Source organism: Ochotona curzoniae, unplaced genomic scaffold (genome assembly GCF_017591425.1).
Source record: "Ochotona curzoniae isolate NIBS_2020 unplaced genomic scaffold, NIBS_Ocur_1.0 contig_64, whole genome shotgun sequence".
NCBI classification, from domain to species: domain Eukaryota; kingdom Metazoa; phylum Chordata; class Mammalia; order Lagomorpha; family Ochotonidae; genus Ochotona; species Ochotona curzoniae.
The window spans coordinates 24,236,585-24,251,072 of NW_024466502.1; the positions used below are offsets into that span (position 1 = coordinate 24,236,585).

The window sequence follows — 14,488 nt, forward strand, 5'->3', positions numbered from 1 at the left end:
GGGAAACCCATAAGATTATCCTGACTGCTGGCTCCTAACTTCAGATGGGCTCAACTCCAGCCACTGTGGCGTTCTGGGGACTAGAGCAGTAGATGGAAGACCTCTCTCTGTATGTCTCTACTTTCTGTAAATCTGCCTTTGCAACAAAAAAATAACAAAATTTTTTAAAAAAATTTAAAAGCCTGAAAACAAAATAATTGATTGCATAAGGCTCCCACATTATAGTGGGAGCCAAGCAAAATAAACCATTAAAAGACAAATGATATGTGAATATAAGAATAGGAAGGGATAGAGAGGATATTTCAGAGGAGAGGAGGAGTGGGCACAAGGAAGTATCATTTCAGATGTGACCTAAGTGAAAGAAGTATCTTTACACAAAAGGAAAGGCATCTTAAATACCCTAGGGGCCACTGCAGTGCTGTGTGAGGTTAAGCTCCTGCCTGAGGCACCCGCATCCCACATGAGTACCACTTCTAGTACTGGTTGCTCCACATCCAATCCAGTTCCTTGTTAATAACCTGAGAAAGCAGTGGAGTATGGCCCAAGTTCTTGAGCCCCTGCACCCAGATGAAGACCCTGAAGAAGCTCCTGGCTTCTGGCTTTGAACTGGTCCAGTTCAGTTGTTGCAGTCAATTGGAGAATGAACCAGCAGATGGAAGATTTCTGTCTCTAACTGCCTTTCAAACAAAAATAAAACATGGGTTGGGTGGTGGGAAAACCGTCTTCCCTTCCGTAATGCTTTCAAATACATACATAAATCTTCAAAAAGAGTTAACCTAAAAATGAAGCCTTTTTCACATTTTAGCCAAGGGCAAAAAAAAAAAAAAAAAACAGACAAGACAGCAAGATGAACTACATCACATGCAGCCCTACAGACTGCAACTTTAAAATTTAGATTTTCTTATAAATATGATGGGACACCATGTTCGGGGAAGAAAGGAATAGTTTGGACTTTATCATTTCTGGCTTATATGTTTAAAAGAGGTATTAGGCTGCTTTGCTGGAATTAGGAAGCTGACACTAGTGTAAATATCCTAACAAGAGGTGGTGGTGGGTGTGGCAACAAGAGCTCAGATTCCAGAGAGACTTGAAGATACAGTCAACCAAATGTCCCCACAGGGTGACTGGGCTGCAGGGTGGCATTTTTTTTAAAAAAAAAAAAAAAAAAAAAAGGACAAGAAGTCAATAATGGGCTCACATTTAGGACGGGGGCCACAACATGAATGATGGAGCCATTTGCTAAGACCATAAGGTATGGGGAGATGAACAGGGAGACTGGCAGAGAGCCGGAAGAACCAAGTGTCTTGTTTTGGACACAGCTATTGGGATGTGCTTATCTGACCTACAATGGGAAATTCTGTGCAGGCATTACATAAACAAGTGTGGAGTGGAGGAACAAGTCAGGGCCTGGATGTAAATGCAGATGTCACATCACAGAGATGACACAGAAAGCCACGTTACTACTAACACCTGCAAGGGAGAGACTGCAGCCAGAGAAGACATGAGAAGATGAACCCTTGTGCACTAAATTTACTAACAATAATTACAAGGATTCTACAAAAAAAAATTGAAACAGCAAGTGAAATAGGAGAAAAATTCAAAAGGCAGCTAAAAGGAATTTTTAAAAATATTTATTTGAAAGGCAGAGAAAGATGGAGAGATTTTGGTTATCTTCTCAAATGGCCAGGGCTGAACCATGCCAAAGCCAGGAGCCTAAAACTGCGTCCTTTCTCCCAGTGCTTTCCCACATACGTTAGCAGAAAGCTGGATCAAAAGCCGAGCAGCCAGGTTTTAAACTGGCACTCATATGGGAAGCCAAAATTGCTGGTGGTTGTTTAATACACTGTGCCATAGCACTAACCCCAAAGAGAATGAAATGAGAGAACTTATTAACAACCATATCTGATGCTGTTGACATAGTATTTTCTTCAAAAAGGATAAATTTTAAATTGACTAAATATTCAAAAAGTAAATAAAACATATTTGCTTATTTTCCCCATTTTCGGACAGAAAAGAAAGACTTCCAACTTTGTAACAAGGATCTCCTTCCCCTTGAACACTGTGAAACAGTGGTATAATAGTTCAGACAAGCGCCAGTGCGGTGTGCAGCACACTAACCCTCCACTATCAGCTTGGCCATGGCAGTTATTGGGGAAATGAACCAGCAAGAACTGTCTCTTTTCTCCTCTGTAAAAATCTGTATTTTAAATAAAAATAAATAAGTCTTTAAAAAATTATTCAGGTATTTGATTCCCAGTTTACACATATATATCAAATGTCATTCTAAGCAAGGCGGTAGAGCCCAGCACAGTCGCCTAGTGGCTAAAAGTTCTTGCCTTGAACGCGCCGGGGTCCCATATGGGCACTCATTCTAATCCCAACAGCTCCACTTCCCATCCAGTTCCCTGGGAAAACAGTCGAAGACAGCCCAAAGCCTTGGGACCCTGAACCCACCTGGGAGACCCAGAAGAAGCTCCTGGCTCCTGGCTTCAAATTGGCTCAGCTCCAGCTGTAGCAGCCACTTGGAGAATGAACAATCAGATAAAAGATCTTCCTCTCTGTCTCCCCTTCTCTTTATCTGCCTTTCCAATAAAAAGATAAAGCTTAAAAGACAAAAAAGACAGTAAAATTTTTGCTCGTGATTTCAACTAAGTTCACAATACAAACTAGAACGTATTCATGTTAAAAACCTGACATACAGAAAAGCATAGAGTAACATTGTTTAATTTTTACTGTGTGTGAAATTACTGAGATGCAGGTGACATAAGAGAGAAACCGACACTTCCATAAATTGTCTCACAAGAAACTAAATGGACTCTATTTCATATTCTAGTTGAAGCACAACTCGATTTCGTCACATGAAAAGCTTCTACTGACACCTTGAAGGGTTTATTGAGTACAAAAAAATTCCCTTCGACATATTTGAACATGTAACTCCAAGATCTGCAACTGCTGTGCCAAAACACCCACTGGCAAGTCTACAACTTTTATAATATCTGGTCATCCACTGGCAAGTCTAACTTTTATAATACCTGGTCATCATGTACAACCAAGTCACTGTCCTAACATAGGACCTGTGCTGGTGATCAGGACTTGCCACATGCAAAAGAAAGAAAAACAGCTAAACTTTCAGCATTAGATAAAGACAAAGCCCACTCTTCCAGAGTAAAACCCTGTACACTAGCTAGCCAGTGTCACTCTCAGGCAATTCAACATAGTGACTAAAAGGGCAGTCACTGCCTGTGTGCCCAACCACCACTTACAAGTTCTAATGTTTCTCAGACTCCACTTTTTTCTCATCAGAAAAATCTCCTCTGGTAGTAATATTCCTTCAGTGAAGGGTATGTGAGCGTCATATACCAGGCCAAACATCCTGCACATGGTGGCAATTCAAACATACTAGCTGCTCAATTGTTATTTATCTTCTCTTTAAAAAAATCTTCACTAATAGGCCACTCACGATTGAAGTCATCTCATGCTGGTATAGTACAATCTTTCTATTTATTAAAGGATCTTCCAAATACCGAGTCAAAAGACTCATTCACACAAATCAGTTCTTGGCTGTTCTGCTCTCTGAACCCTAAGATTGTTTCCTGCCTTCTCTCATAAAGATGGACATAATATCTAGGGCTGTACCCCATCACCAAGATGCCCTTCAACACCGAAGCAAGCAATCCTGTACTCAGAAATTAGGGAAAGTCTTCATGCAGGCTGTTGGAGACTCTTCCTTTGGAAAGGCTGTGTACTGGTTTGGGCTGTAATTCATCTGCAGGACTTCTTAATGCCCACCTCTTCAGGGCAAAGCAACAGACCGTGTTCAACCTCAGCTTTTCAAAGCTGAGCATGGATGACAGCTATTATCCTTATTAAGAGCTTGACTACATCAAACGTGTTTTTAAAGAAGCACACCCGATAATTACCTTCGGAAACTAAAAAGTAAGCCCAAGTATGCATAATTTATCATTTCCCCAGGCTCAAAGACACTCTTGAGAGTTAACAGGCTTACGGCGATCTGCAAGCACCAATTAAATAAGCCAACATTTTGATTGCATACAAAACATGCATTCATTCAACAAGCATTTAAGAATGTTCTCTCAGGAACTGTAGGACATAAAACAACTCAGTCTGCAGGTGGTAACTGAAAAGAAATAATTCACCTATAAAGTGTATTTTCTTTAAAATGAAAGAGTGGAGTGGATTTGTTGATGTTGTTCTGTTTTTCCTAATTAGTATCCAGGGCTGTTGTGTAACTCAGATGCTGTTATGTTGAACAAAGTTTTGAAATTTTCACTCATTTATCAAGACACAGACAGTTCACAAACATGGATTCAGTTTCCCAGTGCTACAACTGGCAGCGCTGGGGTGGGAAGGAACTTGGAGGTGGGAATTCAACTTAGGTCTCCCAGGCAGGAAGAATCCCCTTGATGTCAGCCATCAACGCCGCCCCCCTTACACTGGCAGGACACTGTGGTGAGGAGCACAAGCCAGGAAGCAAACCAGGTTCTCCAAGGTGGGAGTCAGGGGTCTTCACTCCTTGGCTCAACCCCTGCTCCAAGAAACAATTCTAAAAGGAAGGGCAAGAGGACAAGAAGCAGTGAGCTTGCACAACAGCCTCCCAGAGAAAGAGCCTGTGCAATGCACACAACACCAAGTAAGTAAGCAAAGCCACTCCCACACCCACATGTGCCTGTCTCAGGCCAGTTCAGTGCCCCATTAACGCCTGAAGAAACAGCAAGATGCTCTCTGTGGTCAGAATTGTGACTCTGGGGGGCCTTCTGTGCCGTCACTGACCATTCTTGTCCCAACTTCACCCTGGTCAGAGAAACCCAAAGAATCATTGCTAATATGATTATTAGCCTGACCAAAAAAGTAAACCATGCATTGTTCATCCACTAATCGAGAGGAAAACTACAAATGACAACTTTTAATTCTAGGCAGAATATAGACAGCTGGTGCCCTTAACTCCTGCGCCTGACTGCAAACTGATATAAAATTAATAACTGAGTAACTTGAGACTGTGTACTATCAACCACAAAATCACACCTTCCCCTTGGCCAAGTGGGTCCATCTCTCCAGCTGGTTCAAGTGCATCCTGACAAATGTGCATGATCTTAGCATTTTTTCCTCACTGATGAAAAAAACTTCACTTCCAGTTTACAGTGTATCTGTACTTCAGAAGCATCCAGAACGGCTGGCACTTGCTGGAACTCTCCCAGCTCCTCAGGAAATACTCTGACACATCTGTTTATACTTCCTGGAGCCAGGCTGCTCATCCACATGGCTGCTCTGGTTCCCATTTGCAGAATTCAGTTCCCTCCAAGAGCTATTTCATAAACTCCTTCATCTCTTGCCACCCCTCCCTCTTTCCTGCATTCCTTTCTTATTTGTCAATAAAGAGGTCATCTTCAAGAAATAGTAAGGTACTGCCTAAAGGAAAAGTGGAAGAATAAAAGGAACCAGCAGGCATTTAGGTACTTCTTGGCTGTTTAAAACCACCCTGAGAGGTTTTTGGTTCTAGAAACCAGGAAAACCAGGAGAATGGTTGCTTATAGAAAGAGAGAAGGGGTGGAGTGTGTTGTGCTCTTCTGGGAAGGAGCTTTTGTAAACGAGAAGAATGTTCTTTATCTTGAGAGGTGTGGTAGCTGCAGAAGCATATACAATTCAATCATGCAACTGTACACTTTAAACCTAGACACTGCATTGCAATGCAAGAATGTCCTCAGTAAGAAGCCACAGGCTTGCAGCCCAACCAAGCAATGTGTTAACCCCACTTCAGCCCTCGGCCAATGCTGCCTTCAATCACTCTCCAGGGCAGTCTCCTCTGAGCCATCACTACGCACTGAGCCTAGGTCCATCACAGTAATTACAGTCACATTGGACTGTTTGAACAACTGTTCCTCATGGGGTACATTTTTGTCAAAAAGTTCAGGTCAAAGGCCAAGAATTTGGTGATTAAATCAATAAACCAGCATGTGCCTCCCAGACAGTAGACACAGAACAGGTATCTTTTGGACAAATAAGTGCAAGTACCCACAAGGGAAACCATCATGCTAAGGCAGCAGCAGTAGAGTACATGACTCAGTAGAGGCCTAGGCATTGGGCAGAAAAGCAAATGCTGAGCAAACAGGCCAGTGCACACAAACACTGAATGAAGACAAATCCTATGAAAAATCCCAACCAACAAGTGTTATATACATCCACTTCTAAAATGAAAATGTTTCGACTAGCCCTGGTCCATGAAATCCTACCTTTCAATTTTATTAAAACAACAGCTTTGAAATTCTACTTTCACTCAATAAGGATTTACTGGGTACTGTGCCCAATACCCAATCAATGATCAGAAACTATTCTATGATCTCTTTTGGAAAACCCGAAGAAACCATACCACAAGCACACAGAGAAAGGATGGCAACAGGTTAGAGGTGTGGCAGTTCAGAAAGCTTTCTCATAGTCTGACTTCATTCCAAGTATGGAAGAAAGAAGGAGCATTAACTAGGGAGACAAACAATAGCACATACCACACAGGAAACTGTATCCCACGCCTACACAGTCAACACAAGCAACCATAACAGAGCATTAACTGCCTTCAATGAGTATCTTAAAGAATAGTACTCGAAGAAGCAGACACACAGAGAGACAGAGTTAGAGATCTTCCATCTAGTGATTCACTCCCCAAGTGGCCACAAAGGCTGGGGCTCAGCCAGGCTGAAGCCAGGAGCCAGGAATTCCATTGGAGTCTCCCCCATGTGGGTGGCCAGACTGTAAAAACTGGGGCCATCTTCAACTACTCTCCCAGGCACACAGCAGAGAACTGGACCAGAACTGGAGCAATCAGGACTCGAATATGGGTTTCTGGTATCACAGGTGGCAGCTTAACCCACTGGTTCACAAAGCTGGCCCCTCATCTCATCTAACTGTACAACCACCAACAGAAGTTTAAAAAGTGAAAACAAAGACTACAAGAACAAAGTAGCAAGCACAGGCCTTGAACAATGATTTCAACACTGTAGTCACAATCTCTACATTGTCCAGGAACTACACAAGCAGTTACAGAGAAAATACCCAAAAGTAAAGATAGCCATACAGGCAGGGACCAAAACATAAAGAGCCACAACGCAACACCAAGGTCCACAAAATCCAAAAGCATTTCATGACTCACCAGGAAACAAGCTTTGACAAAATCAAATTGATATTTTTGAAAATATTATTCTGGCTAAATAATCAGTCTAAGACTTGCCTTTTATTATCAAGGCTTTCACAAACGTTTGCCATCGCAGTTTTTTCAAGTTTAATAACCATTGATCATGTTAAAAACAAAACCACAACGTATCTAGTTTGTACATCTTAACTGGCTTTACTTGCAATCCCAAAAACAGACAAGCAAGGACCAAAAATAATTCAAAACGCCCCATCCCACCACTTGAAGTTATATATAAACATACAAACATATTTCCAGACAAAAAATGGATTGCATACATAAAGCAGGAACTAAAGTACAGCAAGCAATAAGCCAATCAATCACAACTCCATCGGCCTTATTTAATCATGGTTTTGTTCTTCAGTCATTCGTTATCGGATGAGGCTCAAACTTGCTCCACACCAAGATGCAGCACAGCACAGTACATACAAAAAAGCCTTCGGCCATATTTAAAATATGTACAGTTAGCCTTGGCCCAATAATTCTATTTCACTGAAATCACATATAGCTACTGAAAATTTGTCTATGATTTGGTAATGTTTTCAACCAAATGCCTTTTTCACTCTACATACATGTGAAAAGTAACATTTCAAATCCAAAGACCTCTATTTGGCATATGGGCAACACAGATAAACACCAAGGACTTGTGTACTCTACGCAAATTCTTTCAGACCAGACCACAGATTGGTAACCACAATGCAAAGGATGTGGTTTACAGGGAAAGAGAGAAACCATTCAGAAGGATTTTGCTAGTACCAATGAGATACTCAACGAGCGCGATTATTTAAAACTAAGAGTCTTTAAATTCTTTAGATTCTTCAACAGCAAAGGTAAGCAGACTAAGTCAAAAAAGTGTTTGCCCAGCACATCCATGGTGGATAAAAACAGAGGCAGGTGGAGAAAACAGACCAACTGGAAGTCAATCACAAAGGACTTATTCCCAGACCAGACCTGGCAACAAGCCTCAGTTTTCATCCCGTGGACCTTTTACAAGATGATGGTGATACTAGAAGAATCAAAATCAGAGGTAACAGGAAGGATAGGTAATCAGGAAGGTGGTACGTTCAGTTAGCTTTGCCTGCTCCAGGTATGGAAGTTACTATGGAAAAAGCTCTAATGTTCTAAAGCCACATCAATTCAGACTTGAAATTGGTGACTAAGCAAGGCCAAGAGTGACATACCCCATTTTTCTTCTCATGGGTATTTGTTTACTCCAAGGTTTTTCAATGTCCTAAAACAGAAGGACTGAAGCAACTGTTAGGTACAGAAAATTGAAAGGTGATGCAGATGAGGACTAAAATTAGAGAGTCCAGGTTGTATTTTTTTTTTTTTTAAAGATTTATTTTTATTATTTTTTCATTGGAAAGGCGGATATACAGAGAGGAGAGACAGAGAGGAAGATCTTCCGTCCGATGATTCACTCCCCAAGTGAGCGCAACGGCCGATACTATGCCGATCCGAAGCCAGGAGCCAGGAGCCTCTTCCGGGTCTCCCACACGGGTGCAGGTTCCCAAAGCTTTGGGCCGTCCTCGACTGCTTTCCCAGGCCACAGGCAGGGAGCTGGAAGGGAAGCGGGGCTGCCGGGATTAGAACCGGCGCCCATATGGGATCCCGGGCGTGCTAGGTGAGGACCTTTAACCACTTGCGCCACCGCGCCGGGCCCCAGGTTGTATTTTTAACCACTTTGTCACCCAGCCTCTCCAAGACTTTGGTATAATCAAGCTTCCACTCTGTGTTTTCAAACAATTATATAACTTGTTTAGAAACCAGTGTTTAATCATAAGCCAGCCTTGCAACATTGTTACTATTCCAAAAAGCTTTCCAACCAGATAAAACTCCAATATGATTATGTTGAGTTATCTAAAAGAGCAGCACTCCAACATGTGGTCTGATTGCACAAATAGCCGCAAGGGTGGACAAAACCAGCATATATATATATATATATATGGATTTTTAAGGATAATTTGAAATGAATAGAGTCATTAAAATAAGGGGAACCAGCATCACGATGGAGTGGGTCACCCACAGTGCTCACACCCCATACAGGCATTGGTTCGAGTCTCAGCTGCTCTGCTTCCAATCCAGTACCCTGCTAATGCGCCTGGGAAAGCAATGAAAGAAGGCCAGGTTCTTTGGTTCCTGCCACCCATATATGAGACCTGGTTGAGCTCCTGGCTTCAGTTTGACCCAGCCATCTGTGGTTGTTGCAGAAAATGCATAAAAATTTTAATGCATAAAAAATTTTGTCTCTCCCTCTCCAACTCAGACTTTCCTAAGTTTTTGTTTTTATTGCAAAGTTAGATATGCAGCAAGGAGGAGAGACAGAGAGGAAGATCTTCCGTCCGATGATTCACTCACGAAGTGACTGCAATGGCTGGTCTGCGCCGATCCGAAGCCAGGAACCTCCCCTAGGTCTCCCACACCGGTGCAGGGTCCCAAGGCTTTGGGCAGTCCTCAACTGCTTTCCTGGCCACAAGCAGGAAGCTGGATGGGAAAGTGGAGCTACCAGGATTAGAACTGGTGCCCATATGGGATCCTGGTGTATTCAAGGCGAGGACTTTAGCCACTAGGCCACCATGCTGGGCCCAGATTTTCAATAAAAAACAAAAATTTTAAGATTAAAAATATTTTTAAATTATACTGAGGGATAGAATCACAAACACTAGCCCTTACCTTACTTTGTTCCACTTCCCCACACAAAAAATGAATTCTAAAAATTCTGACTTTGTGAATAAGAACATTTCACCTTTTTAAAAATCAGAAACAGAAAATGCAAATGACAAGGCTATAGCAGATAAAGAGTCAAAGTGGCATTCAAAGTTTCACAAGGTTGCTGGAGGTGGTTTTTCCTTGTTTTCTGAGCAAAACAAACTTTACTTGAGTCAGAAATTGCCTGCCACACCAGCCAGAATGGAGCTCCAAAAGAGGCAGCCCACTTTACCGAAGTGTCTTGACCTGGGGATAGCCAAAGCTACATCTGAGAACAAAGACAGCAGAGCAGAAACTTATAATAGATACTATCACAAAAATGGTATGAGTATACATATGCACTTTCATACATGGGAAGGGCCCACTTATGCTTCAACACACAAGGAAAAAGAACAAAAATGGAGCAAGGATATTAGCAAACGGGAGAAAAATTCACATCATAATCCACTTTACAAAGCGCTTCACATAATCCATTTTTAAATCAACGCTCATTTTCAACTACCAGGACTCTTAAAATGAAGAGGCTGTGGCCAAGACAGAAACAATGACTCTGCTCATTTTTATAAGAAAATTCAATTATCTGCTGTAATTGTAAAAGAAAAGCTAAGAAAAGAGAAGGAGGCATGAATACAAACAGAAGAAATAAAAGAAATCTGACCATTACCATCCCACCATCACATCAAATGGTCAGGATACGCCCAAAAGGTATGTGAATATGTATGTTACTGAAGATATAAGTAGATTAAGGGAAACCATCACTTACCTTTAATTTCATTAATTACATTAAATGGATATGACAGCATCTTTAGAAAGATTAAAGCTTCTCTTAATGATGGACTGAATCCTAACAGCCATCACATCACTGCTGCCAGGGGCAGGTGTCTGACATCGCACTTCCATTGCTGACAACACCTGGGTTCAAGTCCTGTTTCTGGCTTCTTGCTAATGCACACCCTAGGAGGCAACAGCTGATGGCTCCACGCTGGGCCCTGCTGCCAAAGGGTTTTTAGCCCCTGGCTTTGGCTTGGCCCAGTCTCCGCCAAAGGATTGGGGAATGAACCAGAGGTTGTATAACCTATGTGTGTGCACGCCTTTCAAATAAATAAAAAATACGTTTTTTAGAAAATGATCAATGATAAACACCTTTCCGTAGAGTGGGAACAGAGAGGAAGCACAGAGCACCAGCCTGCAGACTACACCTTTCCTTACAGCCCACACACTCCCACTCACCACATGCAAACTTCTCACCGAGCAATCACCAACAAGCCAAGTCAAACAAGGAATCCTGAGCTCGGAAGCACCTGCATACTACAGGAGCCATCCACATTCACAGGCTTGCGGAGGCATATACGAACGCTCGCAGACACAGCCTCCACACCGGAGCCAGGCATCACCACCAAACGCCCACATTCGTCTTGCTGGCCCTCTCCCTCCCTCCACCCCAAGGCTCACACACACACAACGGTCAGTGTGTTTTCTAAAATTACACAGAAGGAGAGCGGATGGAAAATTACCGTTGGAAGCTTGGACTCTCCAAAGTTTATGGATGAGGGAGGTTATTGCTCTTAACTACATTGCTGGAATTTTTCCACTCTCATTTCAATTCCAAATACCATGTTTATGCTGCTCTCATCCACGCATGCCCTTGCCTCACACCTTTCAGAGTCACCTTCAGATCAGCTCCAGGCTGTAGCCCAAAAAAAGGCACCAAAAAGCTGATTTCTTAGAACTCCCCGCTTCCTACTGGCTAACACAATTCACATTTCGCCTTCCTTCAATTTAGTGTAAGAAACGAAGCATTTGAATTTATTCTCTTTATGTTTTCCACATGCAAGCATGTATTGCTTTCAAGAAAAACGAGCCATTTTGAAGTCCTGTCCGCTGTGGAATTCTTGAATATGCCCTTCTTGTTCTTGAGGACTAACCTTTAAACCTAACTCGAATTTTTAAGTACGTGGAGCCAACTCGCACATGGCATCAATAACCCCTAAATGACTGCAAAAGCGGTGTAGGCCACAGCTTTCTAACAACCAGTTGTTCCTAATTCAGATCTGCTTGAAGACTTTGGGGATCCTAGGGGTGTATTACAAATGTCGCCTTTTAAGACTGGAAGTCGTGGTGTTAACCTTCTACCGATAAAGGGCGCCCCAAAGTACGCAGCCACCAGTTCCAATGGGAGAGGAGTGGGGAGAGAAAGAAGGGAAGCGAGTTGGCCACGCACAGCTGGGAAAGTTCACAGCTCTTGGGCGGGTGACGCCCTGGTATTCTGTCTCCTCAAGCCCTGCGGTCCCCGACGCCCACACTCTGAGCTCGACCGCAGCCTGCGAGACCTCAACTGTACAGGCGTCCCCACACGCTGCACACTCACCCACCTGTAGCCACCTCGGTGGCCCCCCGGCCAGCTCTGTGCAACCGGGCCCCCGGGCCGGAGCCCCCTCTGGGAGGCTCTCAGGGCTGCGCGCTGCCCAGAAGCTGCGGCGCGCGTCCAGGACTCCAGCGGGACCGTCGGGAAAGGACAGCGCTACACGAAGCCGGGCAAGAAAAGCGGCAGGAGAGCAAAGCCTCGCCAAGTTCCCCGGGCTGCACGCGCAAGCGAGCCCCTCCGGGGCACTGACAACCTGGGGTCTAGGGCGGACGCTGCAAATCGCCCGGCGGCCGGGACACCAGCGCCCGCCACGAGCCCGCAGATTCGCGCCGAGGGGGCGAGTCGGCCAAGGCACTCACCTCCACCCATCTCTGAGCCTCGGCGAACGCCACGGAGCAGTCGGCCTCCGCCTCTTCCAACCCGTCCATGACGAGGGAGAGAGAAGGAGAGAGACGGCGCGGGTGCACTGGGGCGCGGGCCGCACGCGTCTCGGCCCGGCGCGCTACGAGGACACGCGCGCTCTGCTGTCCCGGCCTCGGCTCTGGCGGCGCGACGCCGGGCGCTAGCTCCTCTTCGCTTAAACTTCGCAAACCCTCCAAGAACTTGGAGACGCTGACTCTTTGACGCTCCCGAAAGCGTCCCGGGGTCCACAGGAGTGCAGGCGGGGACGGAAGACCGCGCGCAGCACCGGCTCGGACCACACTGCGGGCTTCGGACGGCACGGCTCGGCCGCTACCCGCCCCGCGAGGCCCCGCCCGGCCCCGCCCCGGTCCCGCCCGCCCAGTGCCCGCTTCCGTCCTCCTCCGCCGCGGCCACCCCGGGGCTCCCGGAGCTGCAGCCTCTGTGGTCACACCGCCTGGGCGGGGAGATGCCACCGCTCCCTGGGGACCGCAGCCCCGCCTCCAGGGAATGCGCCCGCATCCTTTTCGCCTCCGCCCGCCCGGCCACCTCCTACCCCTCGGAGCTCCTGGAAGGGGCGTGTTGTTGGCCCGAGGCCGCCAAGCCAGCCTGAGGTACTGAGAACAGCCGCGCACAGTTGCACCTTCGCGAGCCCCGAGCAGCTTCCTCCGCAGGGGCGCGCAACAGGCCGAAGGCCCCTCAGCTGTGGTCGGACTTGAATCCACGGCCCCGCCCCCGGTACTCACCTGGCGGCAGGTGAGGGTAGTAACCTCCTCCACCTGCAGTGGGTATCCTCCAGCCCCCAGCGGCCCAGCTGAGCCGCGGTTCCAGGTGTGCATGGAGGAAGGGTCCTGCCCACTCAAGAGAAGGAAACTTGGCGATTCTCCGGTCTGCCGCTGGGTCAGCCTTGTTCAGATCATCTCGCCAGAAAATGCAACCATTCCTACTTCTGGCACTGTCAGAGGGGCAGGAGGGTGATGCGTCCCTGTAGTATCCGCTTCAGCCCCAGGGACTACAGACTGGAGGGTGGGCTCAACAGGACGCTTTCTCACACTGGAGGCCAAATCAAGACACAAATCAAAGTGCCATTTGCATCCTCGCTGCCCTGCCTCCTATCCAGCTTCCTGTTGATGTGCCTGGAAAGGCTGAAGAAGATGGTCCGAGTGTTTGGGCCCCTGTCACCCACGTGGAAAACCAGGAGGGAGTCTGGCTCCGGGCTGCCGACATCCTTGGAGTAAGGTAGTGCCTGGAAGATTCATTTTCTGTCACTCTTTCAAGTTAAGTAAATAGGTTTTTTCATATTTATTTATTTTTATTGGAAAGGCAGATTACGGAGAGATGAAGAGACAGATCTTCCATCCTTTGGTTCACTCTGCTAATGACCACAACGGCTGGAGCCGAGTTTCTTCCACATCTCCCACGTGGGTGCAAGGTCCAAGGTGGGTGCAGGGTCCAAGGCTTTGACCCATCCTCGATTGCTTTTCCCAAGCCATAAACAGGGAGTTGGACGGTAAGTGGAACAACCAGGACATGAACCGGCACCCATATGGAATCCCCGAGCTTGTAGGCAGAGAATTACCCAATTGAATCATTGCCAAGGTGCCATAAATACATTTTTATTTGATTTGTTTTTGATTTTGTTTTTAAGTGGATGAAGCTGCTCATCTCTCTGGGCTCCCTGGGACTTGAAGCTGCTCATCTCTCTGGGCTCCCTGGGACTTTTGTGTCTGTATGCCCTTGAATCTCACCCTGTTTGCTTCCCCCAGGGGAGAAAGATAACAATGCATAACCATACACACACACACACACACACACAT

General features: G+C 45.6%; 1 protein-coding gene across 2 annotated transcripts in view; it reads right to left on the minus strand.

The window, feature by feature from the left end:
* Positions 1–12,700, minus strand: part of LMO7 (LIM domain 7) — a 192,131-nt gene extending 179,431 nt beyond the window's left edge. For both annotated transcript variants that reach the window (XM_040991278.1, XM_040991277.1), the window contains exon 1: positions 12,632–12,700. In XM_040991278.1, coding sequence (XP_040847212.1) covers positions 12,632–12,700 — 69 coding nt within the window. The remainder of the gene's footprint in view (positions 1–12,631) is intronic.
* Between the last annotated feature and the right edge of the window lie 1,788 nt (positions 12,701–14,488).